This window comes from Cydia splendana, chromosome 17 (assembly GCF_910591565.1).
Source record: "Cydia splendana chromosome 17, ilCydSple1.2, whole genome shotgun sequence".
Classification (NCBI taxonomy): domain Eukaryota; kingdom Metazoa; phylum Arthropoda; class Insecta; order Lepidoptera; family Tortricidae; genus Cydia; species Cydia splendana.
This window is the reverse complement of record NC_085976.1, coordinates 14,634,260-14,644,505: the sequence shown is the minus strand read 5'-3', so window position 1 is coordinate 14,644,505 and position 10,246 is coordinate 14,634,260. Positions and strand designations below refer to the sequence as shown.

General features: G+C 43.0%; 1 protein-coding gene across 1 annotated transcript; it reads left to right on the top strand.

Annotated features, from left to right (window-relative positions):
• The first annotated feature begins 2,162 nt into the window (after positions 1-2,162).
• On the top strand, positions 2,163-8,783 carry LOC134798851 (mitochondrial import inner membrane translocase subunit TIM50-C-like). Its single transcript, XM_063771242.1, has 5 exons — positions 2,163-2,284; positions 2,499-2,632; positions 3,262-3,487; positions 4,499-4,622; positions 5,621-8,783. Exons 1-5 carry the CDS (start codon positions 2,246-2,248, stop codon positions 5,803-5,805), a joined length of 708 nt encoding a protein of 235 aa, XP_063627312.1. The 5' UTR covers positions 2,163-2,245; the 3' UTR covers positions 5,806-8,783.
• Positions 8,784-10,246: the final 1,463 nt, after the last annotated feature.

Genomic DNA, 10,246 nt, shown 5'->3' with positions numbered 1-10,246 from the left:
CCTATTGCGTCAGTTCACCGTCCAGTGCCTGTTTCCATTCACTTGGCGTAGTTGCTACAGAATTGCGTATAATTTGAATACATGGCTATAAATTCAAGAATTATTATTATTATTTCGTTTTAGACAGGCAGCTGATGCTGGTACGTCTAAAATTCTAAATCATAGTTCACTAATTAGCACAATTTCACTGTTTAGATAGTTTGTCAAGTCTATTTTTAAATTGATTCACGCTTGTATATATTTGCGTATACTTTGAGTATATAGGTACCTATATATTCAAATTATACGCAATTCTTTGTGGCAACTACGCCAAGTGGACGGAAACAGGTACTGGACGGTGAACTGACGCAATGACCCTAGTTTGTAACAAAATCTTATTATTTTCTTTTTTAGGTGACAAAAACAAACAATCAACATCTGAGAAGGTAGATATTTTGGGGCGGTTCTTCCCACAGACCCCAACAGATGAGGCAGAAAAAATAAAAAGTGAACAAGAAAACTTTGAGAAGGAAAACAAGGAGAAAACAGAAGAGAATGAGAAGAGCTGGCGCAGGATGAAAATTGGGTTTGTATAGGATTCATTTTGTTTTTTTTTTTTTTAGTCAGACCATATTTATTTAATTTTTCTATTAATTATAATAATTTGTATTTTTAACATTATCACAGCAATCTCATAATGGCCTTAAGTGCCATAGACCCTACTGGCGCTTATGGGCAATTTCATTTTAACTTGTACTTTAAAGTGGGACTTAAGTTGTGTTTCAGTAACATCTATCCGTTACATTCTGGACAAAATCTATGGGATATGACATTGAGTTAAGTGAAAATACCCTTATGCCAATTTCCGCCATTATAGATTATTTCCATAAACAAAACAACAGGAAAATTCTATCCAACTACCAAACCTGCTCACAAAATTTCAAGGCAATCGGTTGAGAAATGCGACCTGCAGAGGAAAACATCCGTTCATACGCAAGCATTTTTGCCCTAGCTTAAATTGAGCTAGCATTAGCTAGCTAACATTATAAAACCTTATAATAAGTCAGAAGCTTATGGATTGCCTACTTTAAATCTTCAATTAAAAAATGTAAATTGCTTAGATTCGCAGTATTCGGTGGCGCCCTAACAGTGATGGGTGGCTGCATGGTGGTGGAGATGGGGGCGCCGCGGCGCGCTGAAGACGGCACGCTGCTCGAGGACGAGTTCTCGCACCTGCCGGTGCCGCTGCAGTACATGAAGAGGACGTGGAAGGAGCTCACGTTCTATGAGAAGGTGTGTTCACTCCCAGGTTCTGTTCTGACAGTGATGGCTACTGGTGGTGAAGACGGGGGCGCCGCGGCGCGCTGAAGACGGCACGCTGCTCGAGGACGAGTTCTCGCACCTGCCGGTGCCGCTGCAGTACATGAAGAGGACGTGGAAGGAGCTCACGTTCTATGAGAAGGTGTGTTCACTCCCAGGTTCTGTTCTGACAGTGATGGCTACTGGTGGTGAAGACGGGGGCGCCGCGGCGCGCTGAAGACGGCACGCTGCTCGAGGACGAGTTCTCGCACCTGCCGGTGCCGCTGCAGTACATGAAGAGGACGTGGAAGGAGCTCACGTTCTATGAGAAGGTGTGTTCACTCCCAGGTTCTGTTCTGACAGTGATGGCTACTGGGGTGAAGACGGGGGCGCCGCGGCGCGCTGAAGACGGCACGCTGCTCGAGGACGAGTTCTCGCACCTGCCGGTGCCGCTGCAGTACATGAAGAGGACGTGGAAGGAGCTCACGTTCTATGAGAAGGTGTGTTCACTCCCAGGTTCTGTTCTGACAGTGATGGCTACTGGTGGTGAAGACGGGGGCGCCGCGGCGCGCTGAAGACGGCACGCTGCTCGAGGACGAGTTCTCGCACCTGCCGGTGCCGCTGCAGTACATGAAGAGGACGTGGAAGGAGCTCACGTTCTATGAGAAGGTGTGTTCACTCCCAGGTTCTGTTCTGACAGTGATGGCTACTGGGGTGAAGACGGGGGCGCCGCGGCGCGCTGAAGACGGCACGCTGCTCGAGGACGAGTTCTCGCACCTGCCGGTGCCGCTGCAGTACATGAAGAGGACGTGGAAGGAGCTCACGTTCTATGAGAAGGTGTGTTCACTCCCAGGTTCTGTTCTGACAGTGATGGCTACTGGTGGTGAAGACGGGGGCGCCGCGGCGCGCTGAAGACGGCACGCTGCTCGAGGACGAGTTCTCGCACCTGCCGGTGCCGCTGCAGTACATGAAGAGGACGTGGAAGGAGCTCACGTTCTATGAGAAGGTGTGTTCACTCCCAGGTTCTGTTCTGACAGTGATGGCTACTGGTGGTGAAGATGGGGGCGCCGCGGCGCGCATTTCTAACCGTATCTTAGTACTGAATCTTCTGATAATTTTGAGATAAGTACAAGTATTGTTTGCTGGTATTTGTAACTCAGTGATTTTATCAATAATGTCATCTCTATTTGCGTACGAATTAACATAACATGCTGTTTTAGATGATCAAAGAGCCATCCCGAGAGAAACTGCTTCCGGATCCGTTGCCACCGCAGTACCAGCCCACCTACACCCTCGTGCTGGAGTTCACAGACGTGCTGGTCCATCCTGATTGGTCCTACCAGACCGGCTGGAGGTATGCTGATGAAACTACCATCTCTAAACGAACTAGTGGAAAAAGTTTACATATGCACCATTTTTCTCCCAAATTGCACTTACTTAACCTCCTAACCCAGCCATACAAATGAAAAATCCAAAATTTGCCAGTGAAATTTGAACCTATAGTGCAGGAAATAGAGTTGACTTTTAGTTGTTTGAAAATTTACCGAAACAAAAGAAATACAACTCTGTTCCAATTAAATATGGTTTAAATTTCATCGAACGGGCCTTAGGAGGATAACTCAGTTCGCGCGAAGCCAAAAGTTTGAGGGAAAACGGATAACCGAAATGTGCGAATGCCGTATAGGCTTGACAGCTGATCCATGTGTCGTAAGACTCGCAAGCACCTTTTTCAGTCAGTAAATTGTCGCTACAAAAAATAGGTAGTGAGGTCGACTCGACTCCAGGCCATGAAATCGGCCCTTTGAGACAATGATTTTGTCTCTTAGTTCTCAGCCCTTCGTCTCACTTGAAACTCCTAGCAGGCATCCTCCGCTGAGAATCGGTCTTGCGGATAAATAATTATATATGATTATATGACATATCGCTAATAAATTTACGTATATATGTACTACTTACTTTCACGTATTATATCGTACCTCACAGGTTTAAAAAGCGTCCAGGCGTAGACCAGTTTCTTCAAACCGTGGCAGCATCTGACTTCGAAGTGATCATCTTCACATCGGAGAACGCGTTCATGATCTGGCCAGTGATCGATAAACTAGACCCTGAGAATAAGATGATCGCGTATAGGTTGTTCAGGGATTCCACACACTTTATAGATGGAGTTCATGTTAAGAACCTGGATGGACTCAACCGGGATTTGTCAAAGGTTGGTTGACGATTTTCCCCTAAAAAACTGTAGATATTAAGTACACTAAAAAAGTTCTAGATTATCTCATTATCTGATAGGCCCGGATTGTGAATATTATTTGTATTTTCAGCTTATTTCTATAGACTTAGGTAAAGAAAAAAATATATAGCCTGTCCGTTTTTTAGGGTTCCGTACCCAAAAGGTAAAACGGGACCCTATTACTAAGACTTCGCTGTCCGTCCTTCCGTCTGTCTGTCACCAGGCTGTATCTCACGAACCGTGATAGCTAGACAGTTGAAATTTTCACAGATATGTATTTCTGTTGCCGCTATAACAACAAATACTAAAAACAGAATAAAATAAAGATTTAAATGGGGCTCTCATACAACAAACGTGATTTTTGACCAAAGTTAAGCAACGTCGGGCGTGGTCAGTACTTGGATGGGTGACCGTTTTTTTTTTTGCATTTTTTTTCCATTTTTTTTTTTCATTATAGTACGGAACCCTTCGTGCGCGAGTCCGACTCGCACTTGCCCGGTTTTCTAAGATCAAGTACGCCATAGTAAATGTATGGACGGGCAGGCTATACATGTATGTACATAACTGAGTGGACCCTGCAACGAACTGATATAAATAAGAGTTATAATATTGGTGGGACTGGGAATTGAACCTATAACCTCTGTTTTGTCAGACCGGGGCCTGAATCAACAACTCGAAAGATTATATCTAAGCTTTTTAGGGTTCCGTACCCAAAGGGTAAAAACGGGACCCTATTACTAAGACTCCGCTGTCCGTCCGTCCGTCCGTCCGTCTGTCACCAGGCTGTATCTCATGAACCGTGATAGTTAGGCAGTTGAAATTTTCACAGATGATGTATTTCTGTTGCCGCTATTACAACAAATACTAAAAAGTTCGGAACCCTCGGTGCCCTCGGTGGGCGAGTCCGACTCGCACCTGTCCGGTTTTTTTTATGAATCTTACAACTATAAGAGGACCTTGTTTTTACAATGTATCTATGTGTGTGTGCAGGTGATCGTAATAGACTGGAACAAACAAGCGACCAAGTTCCACCCGGAGAACGCACTAATCTTGCAAAAGTGGAAGGGCGCGGATGACGACACCGCCCTACTCGACCTGGCCAACCTGCTGCAAAGTAAGTATATATACTGTGGGACTGTGACTATTGTTCATCTTAGAAGACTAAGTTCCTGTCAAAATTGTTTTGTCGCGTTAACCTTATGGACGCCAATGACCGATATATCCGCACCGCAGGTTCAACACCAAAGACCGATCACAGACCACAGAGCAACAGACCAACGTGCATATGCATAAAGTTCAATTTCAGTTTTGACACTTCGGTGACGTGGCGTCTGCGTGACAGCTTTTGTGTTTGACACGGCGTCGTAAAGGTTTATTGACGTCCAAAAATTAGGTTTCTTAAAAACCAAGCTGGTAGAGGCTTCTCTCAAGCGGGGCAACCCAAAAAGCAATTGGACATGAAAATTGAAGACCAGTTTTCGATCAGTTGCGTCGTCGTGTGAGAACTGAGGTCTGAGTCATCATCATCATCATCATCATCTCAGCCATAAGACGTCCACTACTGAACATAGGCCTCCCCCATGGACCTCCATTCGTACCGGTTGGAAGCGACTCGCGTCCAGCGTCTTCCGGCGGCCTTAACAAGGTCGTCTGTCCATCTTGTGGGTGGAAGTCCTACGCTGCGCTTGCTAGTCCGTGGTCTCCAGTCGAGCACTTTTCGGCCGCATCGGCCATCTTCTCTGCGTGCAATGTGGCCTGCCCCTTGCCACTTCAGCTTGCTAATCAGGTCTGAGTGCCTAACGGGAAAAACGAAAATCGATAATTCGTTATCTGCATCTCTATCGCTCTTGCGCATTTGAGCCATAGAGAGGCAGATATATAAATGTTGGGTTTCGTTTTCCGCGGTAAGGCGCGTTTGTTCACATCGCGGTTGTAAGTTATCTTGTTTTAGGGTGGTATTCCATCTGTCCAATGTCATTACGTCTCACTCTCTCATTAAGCAAAATGTGAAACAAAATACACATTGAACAAATAAATTGGACAGATGGATTAGAAAGGCCTACAATTTTGTAAACATCTTTCGGTTGTTAACTAGTTTGTTTAATTTTCCAGCCATAGCGATGTCATCAATATCGGACGTGCGCGACGTGCTACGCTACTACAGCCAGTTCGACGACCCCATCGCCGCCTTCCGCGACAACCAGCGCAAGCTCATGGAGCAGATGGAAGAGCGAGACAAACAACCGCCAGAGCCCACGCTCACCAGAAACTGGCTGCGGTCGTTCACGCGTCGCTAACTACTAAGGTCATACCCTTTCTATACCACTACCCAGGACACGGTTCACTGATCTAAAGTAGACTTTATTGCAACGAGATAAGGTCTAACAATGGTCAGAAGTGTGTTCCACAAACAAGCCATTGGTTTTATTAGAAACACAATTGTAACCAAGTAAGGTTCCGCGACGACCAGCGCAAGCTCATGGAGCAGATGGAAGAGAGAGAAAAGATAGCGCTTATCCAGGCCGCACCAATCTACAAGGTTTTCCCAAAAAATCCAAATATATTCCAATTAATCCACTTTGATGATTCATTTGAAGTAAGGTCACATTTCCCGAAAAGTTGAAATTCCATTGTCGCGTATTTGGCCGATAAATCGTACTATGCCTGGAAATTGGTTAAACAACCCATGAAACCAACCCCAAGACCCCACGCTCACCAAAAAATGGCTGCGATCGTTCATACCTTATACTACATCGTCGACACAGTTTACTGTAGGCCTTATTGCAACGAGATAGGGTCTACCAATGGTCAGAAGTGTGTACCACAAACAAGCTATTGGTTTCTAGAAACACAATTATTGTCAAGTGAGTGAATAAGCGCTCGCTCGCTCAATTGTTGTATTTTAACACATTAATTATAAACAAATTGACACGATAGTAAACCTCGTAAGTTATAGAGTTGGGGAAACGGCAATACGAAACACAGAGTTGAACGTTAGGCAGTTGTAGGGTTGGTCAAACGATACTATTTCATTTCATAACACACAGATTTCTTCGTTCAACTTGAGTTTAAGCTATGAATGGCTCAAACGCGATACGTGAGTGTGAGTGCGAAATCGGCTTGTCATGAGATAAGTCCATCTATCATGACTCAGGGTAATGTTTTACCCTTGTTACCAGGGTAAAACATTACCCTTGTTTTACCTTAAGCCGGGTACTCACTAGCGAGCTGTAACCGAACATGCGTGATACAGTAACGAGGTTCTAGTGTGTACGCGTGTTACAGTTTCGGCTCGCGACGTCGCCGGAACGCATTCACCGAGCGTACTCATTTTGCGAGCTGTAACTGTAACCGAACAGATACAGTAACGAGGTTCTAGTGTGTACGCATGTTACAGTTTCAGCTCGCGACATCGCCGGAACGCTTTCACCGAGCGTACTCATTTTGCGAGCTGTAACTGTAACCAAACAGATACAGTAACGAGGTTCTAGTGTGTACGAGAAGGCCACTGACAAACCGGATCTCCGCAGTTTTGGTTTGTAACTCCACGATGTCGGACGAGTATTTGTGCTCGCTTGTGCAGAATACATACTAGATGCCTACTCGATGATCATAAACGGCCACGAAGATGTGGGATTCATAGAATGTATCGGGAAAGTAGTTCCATAGAATACTTAGTACTACATAGTACACTAATTTCCCTGTAGGCGATCAGCAAAATACATTTATCCTGACCATTCACTCATGACGCAGAAAAACTCGATATATAGCTGTTCGCAGCGGCTAGCAACAACTAATCTTGACGTCCACGAGCGCAGTGCAAGCGTCCTTTGGTTCGCGGCAAAAACCGACAACCGTCGGATCGTTGCGAGCCGCTCGTGTAGCGTTCATTGCAGGCTCGCGAGCCACGTACACACTATGTTTTTGGCAACAGTAACAGTTACAGTTACGTGCAACGTTACGGGTTCAGAAATGAGTACGTTGCAAACGTCGGCTCGCTGCGAGTCGCTCGTGTAGCGTTCGTTGCAGGCTCGCGAGCCACGTACACACTATGTTTTTGGCAACAGTAACAGTTACAGTTACGTGCAACGTTACGGGTTCAGAAATGAGTACGTTGTAAACGTCGGCTCGCTGCGAGCCGCTCGTGTAGCGTTCGTTGCAGGCTCGCGAGCCACGTACACACTATGTTTTTGGCAACAGTAACGGTTACAGTTACGTGCAACGTTACGGGTTCAGAAATGAGTACGTTGTAAACGTCGGCTCGCTGCGAGCCGCTCGCAGCAGGTTTGCGAACCACGTACATACTATGTTTTTTGGTTACAGTACATGCAGCGGTTACAGTTACAGCTCGCTAGTGAGTACCCGGCTTTAGCAAACCTAACTCTGTCCATTTATCAACTCTGTGACATGAACATTGTATTATAGCATTTATAATTCGCATTTTGGAATTTTCTCAAAACTTAACTTTTTTTAACTGAAACTGCTCGTTTTTACCTGTAAAAAGCAATTTTTGTGATTGAAAATGTATTTTCTTGAAGTAAGTTACACACGAGGTGGTGACTGAATCCAAGTTAAAAGCTAATATACCTATTTCTTTGTTTTCTTGCTTATCTTTTCCTAATTAACCCTTTAATGTATTGAAATGTAAATTTTACCGAGTTTCAAAATGAAGAAAAAGAATCCTAACACGAAACTTGACATGTTCTTTCGCTACAGTGAATTATTTACAACGATGATGAAATATTCTATTTATTATATTGTCCCTGTTGTACCTAATAAAAAAAAAGTATATTTGCTGCTTCTGAACTTACAATGGGACATGTTATATATAAATCCCCCATAATTATTAGCAGTTACTATTAGGCATTGTTGACTTGAATGTAAATTATACAGAGTGGCCCAAAAGACGGATTTAGCGTTTTTGGTTTTACTGCATCCTTCAAAAATACTTAGGACTTTTTGAAAAATTAAGATTATGTTATTTTCATCAGCAATATCCAGGAACCCTAATTGTTTGTCATCTTTTATACCACTCTGTATAATTACCTAAATTTATTTTAGTTTGCATATCGGGCGCCATTATAAACTTTACTTCTGTAGCTACACATTAAACTTAACTACTAAATAAGAATAAAGTTTATAATGACGTCTTGGGAGCATTTGTTGTGTTAATTGTTATTTGTATGTATGTTTGTGTGGGAACTGAAATGGATGAGCGAGTGTATGTAATACAAGTCATTTATTTAGATAGGAAATATAGTTGTTTATTAATAAACAGCGTTTGATTTCTTCCCTTTTATTGTGTTAAATTAAAAATCGTACATAAATCAGTCATAACAGGGATCGCATAATAATTGATTGTCATAATGTAATGCTACGCATAAATCTCTTTTCGCATATTTTTTCTCCAGCTGCAACAGAAAGTATTTTCGAAAATATTTTGCATAGGTTGTGTAGAACAGGGTAGGTTAGGTTAGGTTTGTGTTATAATTTTTCAGAGTTGTTAATATTTCCAGCACAATAACAATTATGCGAAATGAGTGTTATGCGTAACATTACATTAGGACAATCAATTATTATGCGACCCAATATGGACCCGTCTCATTCGTTTTGTTTAATTCAATTCTCAAACAAAACAAAATCAACTCTATTTCCTAAGCTTAGGTTTAAATTTCACTAGCAAATGTTTAATTTCTTTGGCGAGGTCTTAAGAGGTTATGTTATGACGGGTCCAAGATAAGTCTGCAACGATATTGATAGCACACGCAGTGAAAGTGTTATTTATACGTCATAACTTCGTAGAAGTTTGACGTTTAAAATAACATTTGCACTGCGTCTACTCTAAGGTGCGTCCACATCTACCGAATATCCCACGAATACGCTGTACCTAGTTGTAAAGTGGCGCTTTCCCGGCATAGTCGCTTGTTCTGGACGCACCTTTCGATACATACAAATTAACCTCAGGTGAATGCATTAACCTTTCATATTATGTATAGTGGTAAAAACCGTCTGTTCAAACCTCGATTGCGCTGTATAGACGATGACGCCGTGGCTCGCCCACTCAAAGTCGTTTTCACCAATAAAAGAGCTGCCCTTAAGGTTTTGAAAAATAACAGTAAGCTTCCGAGTAACGTGTCCGCCAAAAATGATCAAACACCATATCAGCGGGACTATTTGAAAAAGTTGCGTGAAGAATTACAACGCAGAATCGATAGTGGTGAAACCGACTTGACTTTGAAATATGTGAATAATTCCCCAAAGATTGTTAGTTCAAAAAAGTTATAACTAACGATACTGGGATATTACATACATGCTATAATACATACATAGATAGGATAGAACGTGTGCAGAAAAAGTTTCTAAAGTATTTGAGCCATAAACTTAAGTGCCCCTCTAATCGAACTGATTACTTAGTTACTTGTAGGAAACAGCATCTGGTACCATTATTCGAACGACGTGAAATTGCTGATGTTGTATTCCTCCTTAAAATCATAACTGGTGAAATAGATTGCCCGGAGTTGCTCCAGCAGATCTCATTCGTAACCCCTTCTCGGTTAAAAAGACACTCTCCTCCTATCTCATTAAAGCGAACATCATCCAACTACAGACGTAATAGTTTTCTTAACCGTGCGAGCCGTAATTTGAATAAGCTAACGAAAGAGCTTGACATTGATATATTTAATTGTGACATTCCCTCCGTGAGGCGTAAATTGACGGAAATGTGTTTCAATTAGGCAC

Bases quoted from the DNA above. Each gene is read 5' to 3' on its own strand.
- LOC134798851 (XM_063771242.1), top strand. From the start codon at position 2,246: ATGAAGAGGACGTGGAAGGAGCTCACGTTCTATGAGAAG. The intron at 2,285-2,498 runs GTGTGTTCACTC...ATGCTGTTTTAG, and splicing joins AGCTCACGTTCTATGAGAAG to ATGATCAAAGAGCCATCCCG. The intron at 3,488-4,498 runs GTTGGTTGACGA...GTGTGTGTGCAG, and splicing joins TCAACCGGGATTTGTCAAAG to GTGATCGTAATAGACTGGAA.